At 32.6% G+C, this 26,716-nt stretch overlaps 1 protein-coding gene across 2 annotated transcripts; it reads left to right on the top strand.

Annotated features, from left to right (window-relative positions):
* The first annotated feature begins 349 nt into the window (after positions 1-349).
* LOC122533377 (pleckstrin homology-like domain family B member 1) lies at positions 350-23,749 on the top strand. Of its 2 annotated transcripts, XR_006307697.1 has the most exons (9): positions 350-758; positions 1,096-1,246; positions 1,370-1,595; positions 2,154-2,319; positions 9,482-9,611; positions 19,833-19,997; positions 21,123-21,380; positions 21,792-22,818; positions 22,934-22,971. XR_006307697.1 is itself a non-coding variant. In XM_043663016.1 (8 exons), the coding sequence occupies exons 1-8, from the start codon at positions 475-477 to the stop codon at positions 21,978-21,980; spliced, it is 1,569 nt and encodes a 522-aa protein (XP_043518951.1). In that variant the 5' UTR covers positions 350-474; the 3' UTR covers positions 21,981-23,749. The 2 variants fall into 2 exon arrangements, 1 of the variants encoding a protein (XP_043518951.1); XM_043663016.1 differs by having other exon boundaries at positions 21,792-23,749.
* The last annotated feature ends 2,967 nt before the right edge of the window (positions 23,750-26,716 follow it).

Here is a 26,716-nt window from a genome sequence, read left to right as displayed (position 1 = left end):
GTCACATTTTGTGAATGAAACTTTGAATGCTTTCGACAGGAAGGATAATAAAGAACTCGAATGCTGTGCTCTTATCTAAATTTGCCTTCGAGTTAAAATTTATTTACTTTCCCTGCGTTTCTTGCAATGCGATAAGACGCTGTGCTTTGCTCTTCTTCCTCATTTAGTAACGTTCGAGCCTTCGTCTGTCGATCATTTCTGAATGACAAATGTTGTACCATGAGAAAGCTCACTCGCCCCTTCTCTTCGATCAAACTCCTAAATTTAGAGCAGGTTGTCGATAACACAGTATCGTTTTTTTTTTTTTTTCGTCATATAACGTCCAACTGTTAATCGTCGTCTAACGGAATTTGTCTTTGCATATCTATTTTTTGTGCGTGACAGCTCGAATTGGAGAAAGCGTTGCTGTCTGCGGAATACGAATCGGAATCGTTGAAACTCAGTCAGGACGAGGGTGAAAAGATAAAGGTGCAGATGCGGATAAACGAATTAGAGAGGCAGATGGCTGAGGATAACACGAGCCAGGCGAATTTGCAAGCGGAAGCGAAACAGAAAGTGCAAAGGGCTCAGCAAGCTTGCTGCCGTTTAGAGGAGGAACTGGCGAATTGCATGGACGAAATTGTGCACCAGGATATTAGCAAGAAGCTTATGGCTCAGCAAGACATTCTGGAGTCGGAAAGGAAGGCTTTTGAAGATTTGGAGTTCCATCATTTGGAAGAGGAAGCGAGCAAACTGGCAACCAGGGAAGAATTACAGAGGTAAATCTATTTCACGCAAGATTCTACGATTAAATTTCTTCGATTAAACTTTCGTTATTTGTTATTTTATTTCTTTCTTTAATCGTTTTTATTCTCACTTTCTCCTTCCTTGTCGAAATACTCGTATAAATTCATTTTTAATTTCTGGAGTGGTCACGTAGATTTTTAAGATTTGCAGTTTTCGCCTGAATGTTCTAGACAGTGATCTCTCGCCTCGTATTGTAAATAGCAATATTGCCGCCACAGTGCAATGGTTTTCTACTGATAACTTGTGAGACAAGGATCGATCGAGCTTACTACAAATTTACTAGCACAAATATCATTTGCGACGTTTCAGATATTTGAGCGAATTGACGACCAAAATAGAGACCAGGAAAGTACGACTGAGCCATTTGGAAGCGCAGAGATCTGAAGCAAAAAGCACGGCGACTAAAGATGCAAGGAGCCTCGAAAGACAGAAGCTAACGCATTTGAAACGGTTGGAAGAAGTTAGTAAATCTGGCAGATTTAAATCTGTATCGCAGAATATATTCGATTCGAAAGAAAGCAAGTCGTCTCCAACTTCTTTCTTTTGATTCTTGTGTTTGATTTTTTTTATCGTATCGTGACAGGGTCGAAACCGAGTTAGAGCGATTAACGATGAACTGATAAAGTTGGCGCAAAATTCTTGCGAGAACGGCGACGAGAAACGATCTCCGAGCAGGGAAGACTTCGACAGGATCTCCAGGGTCACTACTGACTCTCCCATTGTAAATAATCAGGGCAGCTTGGGAAGGAAGACTATCGAATCCCTCAAAGAAATTGAGAGAAATCGACAGCTTCATTTAGCAAAACAAGGTAAATTATTAATTTGTATTTGCATATGTTTCTCTTGTTATTTGTATAAATAAATTTTACAATAGAATAGAATATAAATAGTATGAATTTTACAATATAATATAATATAAAGAGTATGTAATATCTATTATAATACACATAATAGTAGCATATAGCATTTTTTCTCAACAAAATACAGTCGAATCTTCATAAGATGAAAATTCTCTACAACTCAAAAACTTGAATTATTTATTACGTGTTTGAAATATATTTTATCTGTACGAATTCAGAAATCTCTATAACTACGATCGATTTACAAATATAACTCAATGTTAAAAGGATTAATGGAGTAAATCAAGGAACAATTTTTTCATTTGTCATTCTATCCTTTGAATTGTAAACTCTTGTTAATTTTTATTATATTAAATTAATGTCAATTTACTCATAATCTCTGTAAATCGAATTCTCGTTTGTTAAATCTCCCTTATTCGAAAATTCGACGAGGCGAAAGCTGACATAACTGAAAGATTTTTTCCTTTTCTCTTTATTAAACTTGCGAGAATGCTATTCGTGTTACAGGCAGCCAAGTAATTTCGGAAGAAAGACGAAGAGTGGAGGAACTGAAACGAAGAGTACAAGACGAGGTTCGATCGCAGTGGGAAGAAAGAAAGATGAACTGTACGTCTTTCAACAGCGTTGAATCAGGCGAAGAATCCTCTAGTTATTCAACGGGGCCAACAGAAAGGTGAGTCACACACGCTCAATCACATGTTGCCTTTAAAATGCAAATCATTCTCCGTTTGTTTTCATAAGAAAGCGAAAACAGACGAAAATTGCACGGCTCGTGTTTGAGAATCACACAACAGAATCCTGAGATTTCCGTTTTACATTCACGCGCGGGATTTCCTCGACAAGAATGGTCCTCATCGTCTTGAGAAAAATAACAAAGCGACGAACGCGTTTCGAATTTTGTGAAATGATGTGAAAGGATGATTCCATTCTTATGTTCCATTCCGTTTCCAAATGCAAATATTTGATTGAGAAATGTATATTGAATTTAAAATAATTTAAAAAATTTCGAAAGCAATAGTAAAATAATTTTTAAATGGACAAGTAATAGAATAGTATAAGAAAGAATACGTTTTCACAATTCTCTAAGTTCCAAGTGCAAGTAATTGAAAAATATATTGAACTTAAAACAATTTTATCAACATTTGCAAAGCAATAGATAATGGAAGATGAAGACATAGATATCTGATAAAAAACATTTTTAAACTTAGATAACGTGAACATAACATTCAATAGAGAGTTTCAAAGTGCTCAAAATGATGGTTAGTAAGTGTACAATAAATATGTTCTTTGTACGTATATATACACGAATGGCGAAATCGCTTAGTTTTATTAGTGATCGAACATTTTAGCAGTAATGGCCAAACGTGTCTTATCTGTAGGCTTAGTGATAGAAAAATCATCGACGAGCTCGACGAAAATAGCAGACGCTTGTGTCTTTCTCGATTAAAAATTATCGTTCGTAACTGGTTGATTTAACAATTTTAATTGACGAATATTAAATTGAAAAGTATAATTTGAGCTGTATATGTATTGCACTGTGCTGTATATTTGTCAATATACAAGCTTCAATTTATCTATTTTGCAGGTAATCGCTTAAATCTCTAAAAATACATTGTTTCACATTTATGAAATTTCTAATAAAAATTATAAATCGGTCATTTTGATCACTCCGATAGTTCTAGTGTTAGCAAAATATTCCGACTGCAAAAGATCGCTACCGAAAGTAGATGGAAAAAAGCGCGTTAATAAAAAAATCCACTTAAGGGTCGAGGGGCATTAAACACGCGGCTATCCGTGACACTTAATAGACTCTCGCGAGTAACGAGCACTCCCCGAGTTTTTCCCCCCCGAGTTTGTAAATGGAATAGCAGGTTGTGCAACAGAGCAAGAAACACGCGGCGCACGTGATCGACTCGCGCGAAGTGTCTCTCGTCACTTTTAATCGGCCAGTTTCGCGAAACTGGAATCCCATCGAGAGTAAAAGGTGTCGTTGGCAGCCTTCGTAGGTAAAAAGAAGGCGCGGTCGCGAATGTCGCGACGCGAGGAAGCCTCCGAATTGGCGTCGCACGATTGCAGATCGTCCGGCTGATTGCGCCGCCGGCAATAAAACGTTTTATCGGCTCTGTTGCTTGTCCCACACGCGTTGCTTCGACACGACTGGGTGGGGTGTTATCAGCCGATACGGTATCTGTTGCAGTGAGCTGCCTTTCCGCGGTTAGCTAACAACGTTGACACGTCGTTTCGTACTCATCCTGGTGTTATTGTGATTAATGAAAGTGTAGAAATGTGTACAGAGGAATTTGAAGGAAACGCGTTCACGGTTCGGATAGATTCGATAAACTGGAGTGGGATTTCCTATAAGCGTATCGTGTAATTAATTATACTCGACTGGACGAAATGTGCATGTTCCCGATTTTCTATACGCAATTTTCAAACGTTGCGCCCGACTCGGAATTATTCGCAGTAGGACGTTCATTTCTACATCTGCTGAGAGTACACGCACCATGACCCGACTTTTATTTACCATTCTTATCAATTCTCTTCGAGATTTCCCCTGACATTGCAAGTTTCTTTTCTTCTATTTGCGTTTTTCTATCTTTCGTTTCGTTATAGTTGCTCCAAATATACACTGTAACTTAACGTGACAAATGGACGATTCAGAAGCTAATTAGTGTAAGTCACTTTTCATTAAAAAGAATTTCTGCCACACAAATACCTCTTTATTGTCAAAATCTTCTGATGGGAGAGTTTAATCATTATAATATAATCATTAGAATATTATAACTAAACTATTCCATTAATTGAAGAGTTTGAGAATGAAAGTATAATTTTTAATGGAAAATGACTTGCACCAATTGACTTTCTGGAGTCTTCATTAAAAATGAAAACAATACTGAGAAACAGTTGACGACACAACTGTTAGATCAGGAAATTTCCGAATGTTACAGGTAGATAATTAATTTAACGTGACAAAAACGTGTTAACCAAACGAAGTATATTTCTTTACGCAATTTTCAAACGTTGTTATTTATTAGTCTTATAATTTTGAAAATTTTTTTTTCTATCTTCCACTTCACTAAAACCTGACAATTAATAAAAAAATTGCAATCTTTTAGTTCAAAGAATCTCCGAACGTAGCAAGTGAACGATTTTTAATGTCAGACACTTTGTTGACGCTGATGGCGTTTGAAATATAAAATATAAAAAAACTCGTATATAAAAAAACAAAAACAAACTTCTCTATGTGTATCATCATAAAAAGTAGACTATTTTTAAATTCCTCATAATTCTTGTCACTGTAGAATGATCAATAATGAATGATAAATTATACAAGCCTTCAGCTTTTTCCAATAAAAGAATTCGTCACGTTAAAATTCTGAAATCGTTGGCAGAACGTGATCGAACTAGGATTGGAGCATTGTAAATACGTACTCGTAATGTAAATACGTACAATCTAAACTAAATGGAATAATATTTAATCGAGCCGAGAGCGTATCGATAATGCGGATCGAGCCTTATAGGAAATCCCACCTTAAGACAGATGTTTCTGAAATGAATCTTGGCGAACAGATTCAAAAATGTATATTACAGAATAAAGGATTCTGCGTAAATATTCAACATAGAATTCTAAGTGACGAACTTTAATCGTAAGTTGTAAATGAATACATCTTTAGATTTCAAGGATAAAACAGTGTATCCAATGATTTTTTGAAGAGCAATAAAACCACTAGAAGTTGAACTTTGATTGTATAGTTTTGGAGCAAAAATTAAGAAATTCAGAAAATGAAACTAATCGATGTAACTTCCATGTGGCTTGCACCAACTGGATCGCGGAGTGGCTGTGTTTGATAATGAAGAAATCGTGGTACTTTAATCGCCGTTACGATAGAAAACTCGAAATTTTATTCGAGCGATAAGATAAACGCAACTCGAACGAAACGTGTAGAAAATCCTGTTAGATTTCACGGATATATCTTTCGAGGGGGAAATTAGTGAAATATGTTTCATGCTTCGAAAGTTTTCTTGAACGCGAAACAAACAAACGAATCCACAAGGGATAGAATTTCGCGGTATTAAATGAAATCAAAGTTGCAGGTGCAATTCGAATAACGTTTATTGAAGAAAACCGATTCATCGTTATACCGCAAGATCATAACAAAGCAAGGAACATCGCGACAAGCGTAATAAGCCAAGCGATATAAAGATTGATTTATTTGATAGATTGTACTCGTAAAAGTGTCTTGGGTGGCTTTGAGATTTATCGTGTGGAAGAACAGAATCGAGTAGAAAGTCCAGGGAATCGATCGATGACCTAAAGAAATCGTCAGTGATAAATGAAGAAACTGTGTGGAAAATGAAACGATGTAAACACGAATACAGTGAGCTTCAACAGGCTAAAATAATTAGAAATTCATTCGCAAAGAGTCGTGTTTTGCTTACTATTACAGCTTTGTTACTTACATCACTGTGTTGATACCAAACGTTATTTTTTTTATCTGTGACGATTATTATTGGCTTCTGAACTACAGATTAAAACAGAGTGTGATAAGAGAGAAAGTTACAACTCTTTTTTTTTTATATAAACAACGGAACTGTGACAATAGACTATATGTTATATAAAAGACGACAAAAGTGAAAGTGTTCGAATATTCTTCGAAATATTACGATAAAATATAAATATAGTAACATAATCAAAATTATCTTATATTATGCTATATTTGTCATAAACCAGTTACCAGACTTACAAATGCATCGCTGCTGGATAATCACGTCAAATAGTCACAACATTTACTTATTACTCTGTATAACAAGAACCTAAATATGCAAAGTTAAAATAAAAACAAATATTACGTTGTAATTGTATATTATATAGCGAAGAAAATTTTCTAAAAGCTCCAAGATACGTATATACGTAACAACATAACGTGTTATTTATCTCGCGAAACTATATCACACGCTGACGCGTGCATTTTTCAAAGGTGGAAACACAATCAGGGGAGTTCCATTAAGATAAAAAGCGAGGAGAAACGAAACGAAATATTTATCGTTGAAAAACATGGTGTCGTCGACGAGAACGAGAAATTGACAATGAGATGACGCAGATGAAAATTTGCTACCGGGGTCGAGTTGAAAGATTTTCTTGGATAATGCACGGTGATCGCGTGTGTTGAACGAAAGGGTGCGAATCGAAGGGAGGAGAATGCACAAGAATGAACGCAAGGGAAGTGGGTGCGTCCGTTTTTAACGAGGCTAGGCTCAGAGGGTGCAGCTTAATCACTTTCCTCACTAGCAATCGCCTTTACATTGTCAGCAAGGATTGGCTTCATGAAAATTGCTACCGACCCCTGGAAACGCGATCACGCGAGTTTCGTCATCGGTACTTGTAAGTTTGCAACGATTTGGTTTTTTATTTTACTCATGATTTTGAAAGGTTAAAGATCAAAAGTCTGATAGATTTTAATAAAAAGGTGTAAGTTTAAATTAGATTTTTGTATCGGACATAAAATTGGCTGTCTATTAATTTCTCAGATAATTATATATTACGTAAGTAGTAAAAAACGCTTTAGTATTGTGTTCGAATTAGAAGAAAAAAATATAACATTGTAAAAATCGTGAAAATTCGTGGGATATTCATCGTACGTATCAAAATTAATTAAATAAGATATGCGATAAATTTCACATAATTTCTAATTTCGCAAAGGATCGTCATTAATATCTAGTAAATTACGAATTCTTCACTCTTGCCTGAAGTACGTGCTGAATGTACGATTTTACTAAAAAGAAGAAGGTTAATAGCCGGAATAAATCTGACCTACTCGTTGTCTTCTTTCATCTCTCATTTTACGCTCGTTTATCAAAGGACCTCTATTTCAAGTGGTCTTCTCAAATTTTGACAAGGTTCCAGAGGAACAGTTCCATTTAAATGGCCACTTTATACACATACATATTTGATGGCTCACACCTCTTACTCGGTATTAATATTCTTTATCAAATATATCTTTAAAAATTATAATATAAATTTTTCTACAATATTGTTATATTATCAAATTAAATGTAAATTATATATTAATATCTCCAATTTATATTTGAACTATAATCACAATTACATTCTAAAGATATACAAATATCTTCAAAAATCGTAATTATCATACTACCGGTTGAGAAAAAAGAAAGAAAATGAAACCAATCATTTTGACGAATTTCCTACATCAATGAGAGAAGAAAAGAAAGGATTGCATCTAACGAAATCACCCTATATACACGTGATCCGCATTTCCCTGTCCATGGCGAGGCAAACACATCTTTCTCTCATTCGCGCTCTCTCGCGATCGCTCTATCTGTCTCTGTCCTCCCTTTTCTTTTTCTCTCGCATGACTCCACCTTCTCGACAATGACCACATCCACGGACACCGAGAGCACGGCAAAACGAGCAAACGGAACGAAAAAGATGACCCTGTTCCTGGGAGGGCCAAGGACAACGTTTCCATAGCAACGGGATCGAAAAGAGTGTCGTCGGGCACGGTTGGACATTGTAGAAGAATTAAATGCTATGCTGGTGGCACCGTCGAACCGGTCGACCGAGTCACTTTGTACTTGTTAGGTTTTAATAATACCTGCTGCGACTATGGCCTCGCCGGCAGTGGCGATCCTCGCCAGCTAGAAGTGCCTTCTGCCGTCTCCTTGTGCCTTTTTTCGTGACCGCGCGCGGTACAAGCTTACGGGACCAAAGTTCGAACACGCGAAACAAGTAGACTGCTCGAAAGAAGCACATCTGGTGGATTGCGTGAAATGAAAACCGGTGATAATTCGAAGCGAACGATTATTCGATCGACGTGAATCGATTGAGAAGGATGCGTCGCTCGTGTGGTCCGTATGTGCCACGATGCTTACGACTGCTTCGAAATCGTTGCCAACCAACTTTATTTTCTGCATTTTCTTGTAACCGTCGAAATAATACGTAGGGATCGTTGATGATCGAGAGTTTCGAGTTTGCTAACGACAGTTGGAATCTTTCTTCGTTACCATTGTACGCAGTGCCATAAATTATTAATGGCTGATCTTTCGCTTAATTTTTGTGTCGGCGTGGTTTTGAGTCAGTGTTGTTGGTTATCGGATTTCTTTTAAGCAAAAGAAACATAAACAAAATTTCGCTTGCTTACAAGAGAGAAAAATTATTGGTTAAGTGTAACTATTTATTTCGATTTAAGATAACTAATAATTGTATTGGTATCTTGATAATGACGAAATCGATGAAATACAATGGTGAAGAAATAAATATACAAGTCTTCGAAATGTGTTACACGAGTTAATATGTTCGTATACTGTACGAAAATTATCACTGTAGATAACACGTTCAACCGTGGGAAAAGTAAACGTAGAATATTAGCTTAAAGCCAAATATTCAATTTCAATATTGAATATTCAGTATTTAAAATATTCAACAGGAATATTGAAATCTTCATGGTTGAATTTATTTTTGCTTATCGGAAAAAACCGGTACGGTCGTACGTCACTGTTTTTTTGCTTTTGGTGCAATGTACAATGCTAAAATGACAGAGTAGAATAATATGAAAATGAGCAAAAAGATGAAATAGATACTTTACTTCAATGGTTACATATAGTGTTATAGAGGATTTAAGATAAAATAGAAAATTTAAAGATGAATTTTAAAATTGCTACGATAGGAAAATAACTGTGTAGAATATAAATCTGCATAGCTGAGTTTAATTTAAACCATTGGTGTAGAAGTTTCTTTTGTGACTGTCATATTCTTTCGATAGAATACGATCTCGTCTGAAAATAGAAATCAATTAACGATACGAATGAACTTGTAGTGGCAGTGGAAGCAGCGACAGTGCAGAGGGTGGAACCAGCGAGAAATTGTCTCCTAGTAAACTTTCGGAACTTACGTCATCCAGTCCAGGACCTTCGAATAATTCCTACAGTCTGCTTCAAAATGATAACGTGAGTACATGAGAAAAATCTTTCCTCAGTTTTTAGTGTGTCTCTTGATTAGTCTTTTTTTTCTTTAAAATTAATGAATTCTAGATGCTCACGAAAATATCCGAACACTTCTAAGAATTTTTTTACCAAATTTATTATGTGTGTTATATAAAACATTTTAATATTTCATTAACAGTATGAGATTTGACTATCGTGATTATATTAGTTAAATTTAAACCATATTTAAAAATATGTAAAGGAATTGCGAGATATTTAATATAAATGTGTATATATATATATTAAATTATTATTCAATTATAATGAACTTAAATTATTAAATTTAATTATTAAAGTATTTAAACATATATATATATATATCTTTTAAACCATCTTTGTTCATTACTGTTTCAAATTGTAATAATACAATCATAATACATCATAATAGTCGTTTCTCATTGCAATGTTAATAAAATTTCATGATATTTCATGCAACAAACAATATTTTCTTTGAAAGTTTCTTTATAGTAAGCGTTCAAACACTTTCGTGAAGCACTGTGTATTGAGTTCCGCAATAAAGGGTATCGATTAACGATTAATCAACTTCCGGATAGAAGTTTTTTTTTTTCTACTTTGAAAAAGAAAAGAAAAGAAAAATGATACTGCAGATGGACATTCGATCGATACTGACGGAAGACGAATTCACGTTTTTGACTAGGAAGTATAAACAGGTTCTGCGAATTCCCGGTGATTAAAGCTTGACGAAACGATTAAATCGATCGAACACGTGACGAGTGGGATATTTACCGTGACATAGCGATTTCTTCGTAACCATTTAAAGCTGATGTACGGTGAATTAGAAGAGAACCATTAGTATTTCGCCTAGTTGCCAAGATATTTGTGCTTAGGGGAGAAATATGAGTCATCTCGACGGACGAAACGTCGAGGACTTTGATGGATTGGGATTGAGCGTTCCAGTTTGCATCGAAAGAGGGAAGAATTAGTGAAAAATGTGAGGAATCTCATTGCGAACTTCTTTAAAATTAAACGTCAAAATTAAGTCAGGTTTGTTTTACGAAATTTCAAACGAAACGCAATTCTCTATGCTTATTGTTAGTGATTTCGGCCTTCCGATTGTTAATAATCACAATTCTATTAAGAATGTGAATGCAATATGATGCATTTCTATCTTTTCTATCTTTTCTAATTTTATTAGATTTCTATCTTTAGATATTTTAGAGTGTTCGTTGAATTTTATTAATCTAATTTTATAATCTGATCATTAATAATCAAAAATAACTGCCATTGCAATATGACGAATCTCTACCTTCAGATATTTTATACTTCAGATAGAATTAGAATAGAACTTTATTCTTCTTATCTTCAGATAGATTTATTTTTTTTCCCATATATATCTGAGTTTTCTTGTTTTTTTTTTTTGTTTTATAATAATCATTCAATAATTTTTTAATAATAAAGTTATTGATTTTTCAAAAGAACCAACTATCATATTGTTATAATTTAATTCAATTTTATAAGATGCATTTACTCTTTTAAATTAACAGATAAAAACATCTAAATATCAACTTTTTTTTATACTGAAGTTCGAAATATTGATATTGATGCACATTTTTTTTTTAATACATTAATCCCGAGTCAATAATTGTAGAGAATTTTGTTCCGCATCAAATCAATCGATACTGACGAGTTCTAACTTAAACGTTCTATCATTAAAAAGCAAATAAAAGTCTGGCTCCTATATTTATCTGTTGTTCGCCGTGTGATGCCGATAAAAGTTCAGCGGTTAGTCATCCGATGTTCGTTTAAATTCGAATCAATTCGGTTTTTATAAGATGCGTTAGAAAGACTAATAAACAAATAAACGCAGCAAAGTAGAAAATTTGGAAATATAATTTATATAATATCGTGATTGTTTCAAACGATTAAATTATTTATATTATTAACAATTGAAATTATTTATATTATAGGTACAATCAAAATGTTACAAATTATTATATAGTTTCCACATTTCGAAATTACGCGAATTTAGTTGATATTTCATATTTAGTTTATATTTCATTAATCACCAAATTTGTAAATATCATTAGCTTTCTATAATCTAAACTTCTTATAGTTTTTGCTGTTATATTATTTATTATTAATGATAATAGCACGAAATGTTAATAAAAAAATATTGCACATTTTTATGCATTTACAGAAAATTTGAATAACGTCAAAGTTAGAATACTTTTAAAGAAATAGAATCTAAATCATTTATCATAATAAGTGTTCTATTTATATATTCTTGCGCATGTTATGCATTCTGTAGATTTTTGGAATCTTAAATTTCCCGGAAATTCATAAATATCCGCAATCTGTTTATTACAGCAATTAACAGTAATCAAAACAAATATCTATATTTAGGCTTCATTTCTTTAATCATTATATTCACTGAAATACAAAATTACATAAAGATCTGTACACTATTCAATCGCACGTAGCTTGTTAAATGTAAAACAAAAAAAAAAGCAACATAGAATCAAGAGTAAACAGGTTTCTCGTTTGAAAAATTGTTCGCGTGCATCTTAATTTACTCGATCATTTCGATCGATCCAGAACATTCACTTAGACAGCCTAATTTCAGTAATTACGACCGGCGACCACTATACTTAACGAATTCAATGATTTCATCCGGGGTCAAAGAGTAGCTTTGCGTCTTGTAATGAGACGAAGACAGATTTTAAATTACCCACATATTTTCGAAATTCTTCGTGAAACTCGTTTTCGCAAGGAATTTGCAATCTACTTACGAGAGAGAAAGATTCGCGGAATGTTCAACTTCATTTCTTACATTCATAATCATCGTTAGAATATCTCAACTTTGAAAAAGTATGATTGCAAATATCATGGCCACGATGTGAAATTTTTTATCGAGTATCAATAAGTGCTGGATATATTTCAGTGCTTGACGTTTGAGAAAATGTTATCGATCACGTTATTCGTTTCCGATATTCACGATGACTCCGCAAAATAATTCAATTGCACTCATGAATAGTTACTCATTAACAATTGCATTGAAAAATATTGAATTGTTTTACATGATTCGATTATGTCGCAACTGAAATGCAACGTAGAATAATTGAATTACGTAATTCAATTGACATAGCTGCGCCTTCGAAGTAAAATAAAATACTGTTGCATTTGCTTGAAATATGCGAGAATATAAAAATTTCAATTAAAACTGGAGAACGTGAAAGACCTCAATGCTTTCGAATATACAGAACACAGTAGAACTTGTCAAGAAATAATCATCTCCTCTTTTGATTATAACAAGTAGAGTGGAATTCAAGTTATAATAAATGGATTCAACTAACAAGAACCAAGATTTCAAATAAATAAAATAAACATAATTTATAATTCAAATAAATGGAGCTGAACCACAATGTTTCTCGAATTTCGATGTTGTCGAATATTTACGCTTGAGCGACAACTTTCACTAGGGATTATAATAAAAGACGATTTTCCTTTAGTGGAGCGGTGAAAAAAAAAATGATTATAGCACTCGAAGGGAAGCGCGCGAAGATAGATTCATTCGTGGAACACAGAACGATGCAAACACGTTCGTCGACCTCCGTGTAATTATTCGAGGAAGTGATTCGCTGTATTCTTTACTGCCAACCGTAAAGATTTTTCTTAGGTGGTGCGAACCAAATTAGCAAGCCGAATTCTTCAGGGCATCGTTACGGAAAAAAATAACTCGACGTCGCTCGGTCCCATACGATCGTGACGATTTATGAATGCCTTCCCTAAGGAGAACTGCATTTTCCTCGAATCGCGCGTCACCCTCGGTACACAAACACGTTCATCGATCGTTTCGAAAACGAGATTTTGAGTTTCTGGAGATACGTACGTAATATTTGACTGCGCGTTTCTGAGTTTATTATCGTTTCACGTTTGATAGGTATCGGCATTTTCTGAAATATTGCGCTCCAAGGACGACGGATAAATTCGCGCCGATGACGTTCGACGAGTAAAATTCTTCGCTTATGAGTTCCATTCCTAAAAAGACCGCGCCTAGAAATGATGTCTAGAATATTAACGACAAAAGTTAATACTCCGAAGAGAGGAGGAAAAACAAAAGAGAACTCGATTGTTCCTTTCCCATGTGAATTATTAATAGAGATAATTGTCATTATCTCTGAATTATTAAATGAATTATTAACAGTTAAAATGAATTACTCATGAAAATGAATATTGCGGAATTTTGTGTATTTATAGAAAATTTGTAGATACAAATGCAGAAGTATAGAAATAATTCAAAGTATAATACACAATATATTCTACAGGGTTGAAATCCATTTGTGTTATGCGAGAAAATATTTCAAACAGAAATAGTAATTAATAGGCTTCGAACGTGATTCGCGAAAAATAATGGCGTCTGAAATGTTGTAAAGTTATCTCTATTTTTTTCAAATAGAACTACTATTACTAGTAAAATAACTAAATGTATTATTAACAAATACTCATGTTTCCGTGTGGTAGAATTGTTATATTATCATTTAGATATACATATTCATTCAGATATACATATTCTATTGCATCTTTCAATTATTTACGATAAAACGGCAAAGAAGAAAAATGTTCAGCAAAAATTTGTGAAAGCAGTAACAACTATCGAACTAGTTAAAACTATGAATTACAAACAGATTCGAATATAATTCACGAATGCGTTTAAAATTGATAAACTCCCAGTTTAAAATTCCACGTCCCTATAAAAGATTACTTTTCGTGGTAACGATTTCGCGGTTTTTTTAAAACGCATTTTTGTTTCACGCACGCGAGATGACTTTATCAACAAACGAATCTCAACATAGAAGACACGTCTTCGTAATTTATAGCAGCGAGGAGAAACACGGACTTTCGAGTGCGTATTTCACAAATATCTGCACATTCTGGGGCAAATGTTTCCATCGCCGCAATGTATTTTGGAGATGATACGTATCTAGGACTCGATGCGCACTCAATGTTACAAAATCAGCCCAACTTCCGTATGGGAATACCGACGAACAGACATGTAATTTTCCACTTAACGCTATCACGACAGACATTGCCTAAAATTTAATATAAATAAATAAATCCGATTTTAATATAAATAATAAAATCCGAAGATACGTAAAATTTAAATTAATGTAGAAAAGTTTCTTTACCTAGTAAATATTGTACCAAGTACTCGATTTCCTTTGTACCTTCAAATTTCATAAAATTCTATAATTTTTATATAAATGTTTCTTAAACAACACAATGGCCACTGTCATCTGGAGGTATTATAAAATATTTGGGCTAGAGTTTTCCTTTGATTAATATTTAACTCAGTGAAAGGAAAGTTAATTTGTTTTTATAGACAAAAATATAGTAACGTCGAGAAGTTTTCTTAGCATAATTGCGAGGGAAGGTATTTTAATTTATTTCAGAACAAAGATTGCTTTGTTAAGCAATAAGAAAAGAAATTACTTTTCAATTTGTTGCCAGATGGAAAAATGAATTTCCTGTTGCTGCTCCTTTTATTTTTGTCACGTTGTTGATTTAGCCAGCTCAGCGTTTCAATCTGTACAGAATTCTTTCAGCGTTGCTTTTGTTCCATCTTTTTCAATGATTCAATGTTACAACTATAGCTACGGAAACAAGAAAATATCTAACAAACATAATTTAATCAAGCACGTAATATGGAAAGATTCGAAGTCGAGGAGAAAGTTACAAAACTAGCAATTTCATCGAATTTTCGCTGAAAATTTGGAATATATGAGGTATGAAATTTTTACAAATATCCTACACCGATCTAGAATTTCTTTTCAAAAAGAAGTGAAGAAATATATTATTTTTAATTTTAAGTGTTCCAAAATTGTAACTTAAATTTTTATCATGACACTTTACTGAATGTTATGACACCTTTTTTAATTTTACCATCAAAAATTATAGTTTTGGATACTCGTAGATAGACTGTGGATAGAAATTTAAATTTTTACGAAGACAATTGCGAAAACTAAAAAAGTAAAATTATAATTAAAATAAAAATAAAGTTATACTTCATTTTTGGATGTTATAGGCGTACATTTTTGTACTTTGAAATTTTCTACAAATCAGTTCATAATCTACTCGTAAATCGCATAAAAAGATACCACTGACTTTTTTTTCATACATTATGTATAATAGATTGCAAGAAACTTTACTATTTTCCCAGAGTTATTTCAACCTAACTCGAGATTTTCCAAACTGATCATTTCACGACAATAAAAGTAAAAATTTATACAATTTTCAGCCACACTAATACGTCTCCAACATTTTTCAATCTTCGGCAAAAAAACGAAAAAAATAAATAAATCTTCAAAGAAAAGAAAAAAATAAAAAAACAATGAAACAAATTCGATCAAAAAATAATAAACTAAAATTATTTCCATCAACTTACGCAACCTTACGAATTCCTATGTGAGCTTTTCAATGTCAAATGAAATTTAAATAAAATCGATTTATACAGTTTCCACTCACATTAGTGCAACTTTAAATTTTTTAAAATCCCTGTAATCCTCGATAAAAGGAAAATGGGATCAATCAAAGAATGCTAAACCGGTATTCTTACAAAACACAATCTTACGTAAATTTTCTCACGTCGAATCAAGTTCGGATAAAATTTCCACCCACGCGCAAATCATATTTTAAACATCTTCCAATCTTCAATAAAAAAAAGAGCAAACAATGGGTTCAATTCGATCAAGGAATGATAAACTAAAATTGTTTCGACTGACTTACGTAATCCTACAATTCTTTGCAAATTTTCTGATTCAAATTCAAATAAAATCGTTTTATATAATTTTTATCTACCCTATGTCAGATTTAGATATTATTTCTTCCAATCTTAGGTGAAAGAAAAAGTAGAAACCAAAGGGACAATGGAATCGATTCGATCAGAGAACGATAAACCAAAATACTCACGCAACTCTACGATCGTATGTAAATTTTTTCACGCTGAATAAAATTCGAGTAAAGTCGACTTATACAATCTCTGTCCACACCCACGTGCAATTCATATTTCAAACACCTTTCAACCTTCGACAAAAAAAAGAAAAAAAAAAATAAAGATAAAAGAACGAAAGAACAGTGCGAGATTGATTTGGTCAAAGAATGAGAAGCCAAAATTCTTACGCACACAACCCTACGATTCTATATAAATTTTTTGCACGTCAACACACGACACCAAATAAAATTCAAATAAAGTCGAATGACGCAGGTTGCTCAAACCTTTCGACGCAGAAACAATTTCGTCTTCCGTTTTCTTAAACAAGCGTGTGGTCATCGGCACGTCCTCTACCACGAACGATTTTACTCTCATGAATGAGCTATCGATTTTCCGAGTGTAGAAAAAGATTTTGTGAAAGAAGGGAGGGGAGATGAAGCGTTTTAACAAGCGAACCAGCTTGGTGAACGCTCGTTCGCAGACATTAGTTCTTCACTGTCGTTCATCCCGTTTCGAGGATTCGACGCGTCTGTATGTCTGATCCACGTTTAACTAGAAGTGCCTTCTCTATTTCATTTGTTTTTAATCGAGGAAAGAAATCGAGTACTGAAATTAATTAAAAGTAGCAGTCGTTGGATAATCTTCATTAACATTGAGTACTTGAAAGACATTGTGTAATTGTATAGTAGTTCTACTGTCTCGTTTGACTCCTTTGTTTGGAAGTAGTGTTTAATAGAGACGTTAAGAATGTCTCTGATGTGGATGAGTTACATGAAGAACAAGACCAAGAAGAAACACGTTCGTAGACGACGAGTAAGTGACAAGAATTACTTAGTGATTTATATAAAATTTTATGAACATTATCTGTTTATTTCTCTTATGCCAAGTTTGACATATTTAGCATTGCAACATTTCATTAATAATTTTTTATCAATCAATTGACGTTACTAAATTTTATTTTTTTTTTTTTAATGTAATAATAAATTCCAAAGATTGCTTAATATCCTTTTATCACCGTTTCGTCTACGTAGATTTTAGAATTTTACGAAAACTAAAGAAATTGTAGTATCTATGTAACATCACGATAAAATATTACGTAGTCCTTAATAGATTAATGCAGAATTTTGTTATTTGCTTCAATTTTTTACTTTACGATAAATTAATTTGTAAATATTTCAAATGATGACGGAATAATGTTATTAACATTGTACATTTGTCGTAAGTAGAAGGAAATGAAAGATTATACTATTTACCAAATTTATGAGACTTTTGAAAACAGTATGTTATACTTAGCGATAAAAATAGTGATAGACGTAAAGAACAATCTTCCAAACAGACATTACAATGAAGAAACATGTATTTTTAGATTATAAATGGCACGTTCCAATATTTGAAATATTTTAGATATATACTCGCTAATATAATATAAGAAATAATACATAATTATTATTTTGATGCATATGGTACATATTAATTTTACTATCAATTATCAACCACAAGATGATACTATAAATCATATATGTTCAACATTAAGAGAATTTGTAATAAAACTATCAAAACTTTATTATTAATCGCCATAAATAATCAGACAATTAAATTTATATTTGAAAATATTTTAGAAATATGCATTTGAACATTCTTTATTTCATCAAACATCAGACAATTTGTTTAACGCATAAATTAATTAAAAGAGACTGCAAATACAGCTTCATCCCAAGACACCGTAACTTTTTTAATGGAAAATATACTGCATAACATAGAAATAATTACATTAACTACTACATATATGATGATAAAATATGATTTAAAAAACGACACTTCATATGCATCAACGCAATAATTTTGGTCGGGATAAATTTATAAAAATTGCCAGTTCCAACATTCAATTTTCAACATCGTAAAGCCAAAAAACGAAGAAAAAACAAAACGCGATCAAGAAGGAATGCGAAATTTCGATTTCACTGGAAATTCAATTGAAATCCATTCTCCCTGATCGTTCGAGCCAGAGCGCGTGACGCATTTATATTTTCGAAGAGGGTTGCACGTTTCAGCGAGACAAAACGGGGCATCAGCCCTTCGACGAACGAACGACGAAAGACAAAGGGCAACAGTCGTCGTTCTCACCCGCGCATCATTCTTCTTTCACACTGACTCGCCTCGTCGCACAAATTTTTCTCGTTAAACGTGCTTAACCAGCCTGCTGCTGGCCAACGAACATCGGTTTGAGTTATTTCCAGCAATCCATTAATTCCCGTCGTTACTTGAACGCACGAAATGAAAATTTACCAGACCGCGAACAAAACTTTGACATCCTGTCGCGACTCGTCAACGTCCGAAATGGAAAGAAATAACACGAGAGGTGAAGAAGTTTCTTCCTCAATTGCTTCCGTCTTTTTCTTAATCAATCACGAGATTGCCTTTGTCAGTCTTTAGTTTTTCCCCTTCTTCTTTCTCTTGAAAAGAAAAGGGAAGGGGAAATAATCAATTGTAAGTAGAGTGCGGATTTTCATGCAAATTCATATTTCTATATCTAATTAAAGATATAGAACCGTCGTAGCCGAAATGTCGTAAAAAAAAACACTGTACTTTGGATATTTTACATATTTTTTTTTATATTATCCGCACAGTGTGCAACTTTCCGGAATTACAAAATTTCCTTTAAATATCTCTTTTCTTCTTTCTGGAGCAAGAAGAATAGAAACAATTATCTCAGAAAGCTCGCGCTCTTTTCTTTTTCTCTGTTCTTAAGAGAAAAGAAACATAATCAATTATGAGATTATCTTTGAAAGTCTTCTCTCTGTCTCTCTCTCTCTCTCTCTCTCTCTCTCTTTTTTCGTTTTCGAGGAGAAAAAAAAGAACGATTTCTTGAGGAACAGGTGTGGTTTGCGCGCTCCTCGATCTGACGGTTTATAAATATAACCGTAGCTTAGAAAGCGAATACACATATATGCATACATGCGCGTGCACCTCTGGCCAGAACGCTCGAATGCAGATTAGAAACTATACACTTTTCTTTTCTCTGTTTGAAGAAGATTTTAATGTGTTTGTTCGCCGACCGAATGATTGTTTAAATGTTGAGAAGATTCGACTTGATTATTTGTGGAAGAGTGAGCCTGCTGAACTGATTCAAGTCAACAATGATAGATCAGTTCAGTTGATTTTGATGAAAAAGTCTTCTTACGTGGTACGATATAAATGGTGATTAATTTTATACGTGACGTTCGTTCGTGCTATAGATGAGAGACGATCGAAGGACATCAATGGAAGGCGAGAGACTTAGCAACAACAGCGGAGGAATAATCGACGGAAACGGAAGTCGTCCTCTTTCACAAACCTCCAGCGAAATGGACACTCTTGGACCATTGCAACCAGTCAAACATCGTGAAAAGGCAAAACTGCAGGTACATATATTACATATGATCAGATTTTTCCAATAATTCTTGGATAACGGGCAGTTTTATAGATACTCGATTTGCCGTGGCTGGGTCAGATTTGACTCAATAGTGCATTCAAAGGCAAATTTTCATAGTAGAGATTTTTCTTTTATTGAGTGCATTATTTTTCAAAGTTATTCTATAATAACTATAATGTAATAATTCTATAACAATATACTGTAATATAATAATTGAGGAGATGAATATATTTTCCTAATGTATATTTATTTTACAATTGTGCAATTGAGTCCAAGAGTCAATTCCTTGAGGCTTAGGAATTCGCAATAATATACTGTCGCTTAAATTTTGGAAAATGAGATAGTAAAATAATATCCAAGTAACTGTTTCTGATATAAAATAATATTTCGGATATTTATAACCGGTTATTCATGCATTGCAACTCTGTCAAACATTAATGATGTTGGCAAGTAAGAAGCTTCACCGTCGACTACGTCATTGATCATAAATGACATGTCAGGGTCATTAAAGTATGTCAATGGATTTTCCAATTGACGATAGCTGTAAAGATAATAATGAAGTCATTGCAGAAGCAGTTTTGCCACCTGTGTACACTGTATACTGTGTGCGTTGTTTTATTAGATATTTGAATTCACTGCAAGATATTATATTGTGAAAAATATTCCTCAATCAAGTTAAATTAACATATTGATTGCCACCGTGGTATCAATAGCAAATATTTAAGAATATATCATATTATTATTATTATTATTTTATTGTTATTGAATCTCGTGATTAAAATAATCATTCTTAAATATTTTCGACTATCATCGACAGAGAGATTTTAAACAATATAAACAACTAGATAACATGCATTCACTTTTACATATTGTAACATAATTTCCACACAATTCAATATTCCATCCCGTATAAATTTCACATATTAGATTAAATTAAATCTAGTCAAACAATTTTGTCTGAATATTTTTGACCGATGGCATGTGTATTAAAACGGAATGATTCGCGTGTACCATTCTGAATTCTATTTTTCACGCATTTCGACGCGTAACAGTATTATCGTTCAGTCTGACAGTTAGTTTCACGGTTCGTAAATTCAACGATTTATGGGCGCAGAGGCCGCTTACGAGATACCTTCCCATCAAGTCGGAGTCGCTGGACCTGAGGCATCATATTGAGACTGCCGGGCACCAGTTACCTCTAATACACGATGTCACGGTCGATACGACCAGTTGCAGTGGTTACTTGTCAAAAATGAGCAAGAAGTTCCATCACTGGAACAAACGGTGGTTCGTCTTTGACCGGAAGAGGAAGACATTGTCGTATTACAGCGACAGCTCGTCCAGAAAGGCGCGAGGGGTGATATATTTCCAGGTATATATATTTATTTATATGGGAATTATGTTATAAATCAAATAATACATTATTTAATAAAATATCGAACGAATATAGTGAATAATAAATTTTTATATCATTCATCTACATTAAATTGTACGTCCTTGCTCAAAAGTTTTAAGACTGTTATTCTTGGTCCCTGAAGAAAACGATCAATTTTTCCGTGGAATCTAATATTGGTATTATTATACTTGCGACCACTTAATTCAAAGAGTCAAGTGGGTTAAAACGCGACTTGTACTCATAAAAACTGAAATGAGATAAACGAAGAGTTCACTGCGTGTAGTGCAACGCATGATGGCACTGTGTTTGTAAAACTCGTGAAGCTTTTTTATTAAAATTTATTATAAAATTATTATAAAATAATGCGAAATGTTCTTTTATGTTTAGTCGATCGAAGAAGTCTACGTGGACCACATGAATACCGTACGATCGCCGCAGCCATCACTGACTTTCATCATCAAAACGTCGTCTAGACTGTATCATTTAATGGCCCCGAGTCCAGAGGCAATGAGAGTTTGGGTGGACGTTGTGTTCACTGGCGCCGAGGGATATCATGAATTTGATCATGGTATCTGATAGATCAACCGTTCTTACATTTCTGGTCGAGATTCGTTTTACTCTCAAGGATCGTGATAACATGATTCCTCGCCTGTAGCCTGCAGGTTCAGAAAACGAGCTTCGTGATCGTTCAAAGATACAATTTGTCACGAATCGAACTACAGCCGCCTACACTTTGAAACTGGATTTGACTTGGACGTCAAAGACACAAGGATCTTGAATTTTATGGAATTGATGGTTATATGGGTCTTGAATTTGATAGAAATTGATGGTTATATCGATACTAAATCCACTCAATTAGATAATTGTACATAAAAATAAATCCAAAGAAAATTGCTAGAGACAAAAACTTAGCATGAAACTCTGATGTATTGGATTCAATGATGATAAATTGATAAATTTTATATCGATACCAAATCTACTCAATTAGGCTGTAAATCCAAATTACATTTATTCATTAATTGCAAAAATTACTGAAAACAAAAGCGGATATCATAGATAATGATAAAAACTTTAATGTTTTGGTATAATAATAATAACAATGATAAATTGATAGATGATTTATGTGATCTGCTTGATTCGATAGGAAAATTTTGTATCGATGATGGAAACAATTATATTTGTTAAAAGATGAGAACATTGTACGTCATATAAAAACAATTACTCATTGAAGTGCAGGCTGATCACGACTTGATTCTATTTGAACAAAGTGGTTGAATTTTATAGAATTTACTGTTAAACTTTGTTTAGACATTATTAATCTAGTCTTCCAGAATAACTACTTTCACGGATAATAATGAGTTAATGTCCCAACGTTTGATGAAGAAAATCTACAATGATATGAACGTGTATTCTGGTATAAACCAGAGACAAAGTCCTTAAAAAATAAATATGTAAATATGCCCCATTTTACATTTTACAGTTACACTTTAACGATTTAAATAAGTATCTTAATATTGCTTAATGCCAAGGATTATATGAAATAAAATCTTCTATATCTCTTTGTATATCCAAAGGAACTTCTAGAACACATACATATAATGATTTTTCACGATTCTCATATTTACATATTGATCTTTCAATTCTAGAAATGATTGTAGAACTTTTACATGTCCCTCGTTAAATAACAAAGTTATTACAGTCCTTAGATATTAATTTTCGTTAGCACTATTAATAAACGCACTTCGTAATGACACAAATTATGAATATTCCCCGACACGTGTAATGTTCGTCTTTATAACTTTTTTAATCAACAAATAAGTCTGAATTTTGATTAATGTTTAAAGGCTGAAAGAGCTTATAAATATAACAAGGTTTATCAAAATTGAAAAATGTGTTCGCGACCGATTTTCATCAACTGCCTTATATTATAAATCGAGGAATATCTGTAGTTGGTGTACAGATTGTCGAATATCCCGTAGAATTTTATGACACAGTTACATATATATAAATAATCATTCAAGCACAAAAAAATCGCGATCGATCAAACTATTTTATAAAAGTTTCGAATCATTTTACTTTGTCTGTTGGAATTATTACATTTTTACAATTTAATTATTATATATATCTTGTAATTGAATTTTTGCTAAAAATTATATCGTTAGAGTAAAATAAATTATAAATTATATTATGTACTGTGCGTATGATATTTTTGGATACATTTACAAAAGATATTAAAAGGCTCTTTATTAATGAACTATTCACCTTATAACGAATGTATAAATACCTAAGTATTTTAGGAATAAGTATCTTGTATAATAAAATAAAAATATTTACGAACACCTTAATTGTTGTTGATTTTTTTTCAAAAATTTCTTATTCCAAGAAAAGCGATACTTTTACTTCATTAAATTTTTTATTAACTTAAATAATGTGACATCATAGTGGGAATTAAAATCAAACATAACAACTATTTCTTTCGAAAATAAATTCAACCATTTTATTAACTGATTTCAATGATTTTTAAATATCTATCTCATCTATGATACTTATGCTGAAGACGATCATTCGGCATACTAAAAAATTGAAGAATTTCAGCTTAAATAAATTTTATTAAAAATTCGATATAATATGAGAAAAATTAAAGAGAAGAATAAAGAACAGCCCTCTTATTTACAAATATAATCATTGTAGAAAAAATAATTAATTCTAAACTTTCTAAAATATTCTTCTACGAAAAATGCATAAATTCGGATGAAATATTTTTCATACACTTATAAATCAATCACTTATCTGTTAAAAATATACAATATTTTTCATTACTTTAATGGATATGTAAATCTAATACAAACACCTTAATTAGGATCCAATTGGTTCATATTATTTGTTATATAATTATACCAATTATATAATTAATTGTTTAACTATATAATAATACAATTAGTAATTATATATCAAATAATTATATATAAAATAAAAACCAATTGCCTACAACCGCCGATAACCTCGACCCATTCACCTTCCTTTTATGATTTACTGATTTTAAACATGAATTTATGAATAAATAATATCCATTATACCTTTGCAAAACATTCAATACCTTGATCGGTGTGCAAACCAGGCAATTAAAAAAACCGTAAGAAAAACCGACGAGGAAAGCTAAATTTTTATGAAAATAGAAATTATATTAAAGCTTAAACTAACTATATAACTCTATATAAATTATATTAAAGCTTAAACTAATTATATAACTTTATAACTTTATAACTATATAATTCTATATGAGGCGCAGTTTCAGCTATGTAACAGTAGTTAAAAACTAAATGTGTCTCATATAGAATTTTATTTATCCTAAATTAGTATTAACTATCCTTAACTATGCATGTATTTAAATACTAAATTAACTATTCTTAACTACGCATGTATACTAACATATCTTACATACCTAAACATCAACTTAGAATTACCATATTTATCCTTAAATCTAAGCAACTTAAAACTATCACAATACAATACCACACAGCAACAACAACACACATCCAACTAAAAACTATCTGTAGCCTAATTAAATCTAATTTAGCTTAACATCTCCACGAAAAATTTAGTGATTTATATAAATACATAATTAAAAAGAAATGAAATGAATGTTACATGAAATTCTCACAATTTATTGTATTATATGAAGTTTAAACATTTAGAATAGAAAAAATTAAAGCTCGAGAAAAAAATAACTTTGACAACAAACAATCATTATTATTGATTTTAATGACAATAAATTGGATACTCATATCTCAAAATATAGCTAATACTCTACACAGTACTATCTATTTCATTGTAATATTTATTGTAATATATTTCCCAGTTTATTTTATATATATGAAATCACACATGAAATCACTTACATTTTCATATATATAAATATATTAAATTTATAATAAAATTCTACATTCTAAAACCCATAAGAAAGTTATACCTAATAAAAAAAAATACATATTTTTTAGCAATATTTTCAGTAAATGCAGTAGCAAAGAATGCTAAAAAATAAAACCTTACACAGTATCCAGAAGGGCTACTGACAAAGAAAATCTAAAACAGTAACTAGAAGGTCTACTGACATAGAAAATCTAAAACAGTAGCCAGAAGGGCTATTGAAAAAGAAATCACGATATAATAACCAGAAGGGCTATTGCACAACTATCTATATTACGAACCCGAACAACAAATTGTATTTCGCAATTAATTTAATTTACTAATACTAATTGTAAAATAAGAAATTTTCAAAATCAAAAAGCGAAGAGTGCTTCATCATATTTAAAATTCACAAAAGTAAGTACGCAACGCTATTAATCTCTGCACTCATATTTAGAAACACGCAACACTAATTGCGACGCGTCCAGTCCAACCCTGCTGGAGGTTGCTAATGAATGACCACTGTATAGCTCTTGTAGCTGCATCAGGTAATTCGGAAGCAGAAAACTTCCACGAATCCAGTGGAAGAATGTGGACATTTTGCAAACGCAACGCTACTTCAGGAAACACGATTATTCATTATCGCAACTGACAAAGATAACTGGATATCGCGATGAAATAATATCGCAACACTAATTCTAAAATTAAATTTAATGAAAATTACGATGAACAATACAAAACAGAAAGTTAGTTCAAATATTTTAACACTGTAAAATTAATTAAAAGCAATGACGCTATAATTTAATTTAAAACAACAGAAAGCAAGATAAATTTTACTAAACAACTATAAAAATTCAAATCAAAATTGTAAAAGACAATCGCAGTATCATAATTCGTAAATCTAAAGCAAACACGGTTATCATTTCTTCGCAACTGTAATTTAAATCGTAATTAATTTCTCGCAACACTAATAAACAGGCGCGAAATTATTTTGCGACTCTAATTCAATCCGTAATCTATATTTCGCTACACTAAGAAAAACCGCGATTTGCCCAAAACTATAATAAACAATGATGGAGAAGAAAAGAAAAATACAACTACAAATACTAAAAGAGCATAGTGACAAGGTAGTAACGAGAATGACCTCCCATGCTCTGGAATCATTTCAATGATCCAGAAGATGAGAAGCCATTTGTTGTGACCCTCTTCGTGGCAGTTTGCCGGGCCTCTTCGGCTTTTAGCCTCTTCTTTCTTCGAGCGCAATGCCCGCTGAAACTTACATCTAGCTCGAGTCTTTCGCAAACCAAAAAAATAACATATAAAGGTGAAATGAAAAGATAAACCGCGGAAGCTGACTCCAATACACATGGACGATCATCGATCATAGTGATCGTTGTTCGTTCGCA

Source organism: Frieseomelitta varia, unplaced genomic scaffold (assembly GCF_011392965.1).
Source record: "Frieseomelitta varia isolate USP_RPSP 00005682 unplaced genomic scaffold, Fvar_1.2 scaffold_522, whole genome shotgun sequence".
Taxonomy (NCBI): domain Eukaryota; kingdom Metazoa; phylum Arthropoda; class Insecta; order Hymenoptera; family Apidae; genus Frieseomelitta; species Frieseomelitta varia.
The sequence above is the reverse complement of the archived record's forward strand: the minus strand, read 5'-3'. Positions and strand labels throughout refer to the sequence as shown.

What these genes read in the sequence shown, in the direction of transcription:
- LOC122533377 (XM_043663016.1), top strand. Translation starts at nt 475, where the DNA reads ATGCGGATAAACGAATTAGAGAGGCAGATGGCTGAGGATAACACGAGC. An exon ending in GCTTCATTTAGCAAAACAAG is followed by an intron (nt 1,596 to 2,153) that starts GTAAATTATTAA and finishes TTCGTGTTACAG; the next exon opens with GCAGCCAAGTAATTTCGGAA. An exon ending in GTCTGCTTCAAAATGATAAC is followed by an intron (nt 9,612 to 19,832) that starts GTGAGTACATGA and finishes TTCGTGCTATAG; the next exon opens with ATGAGAGACGATCGAAGGAC.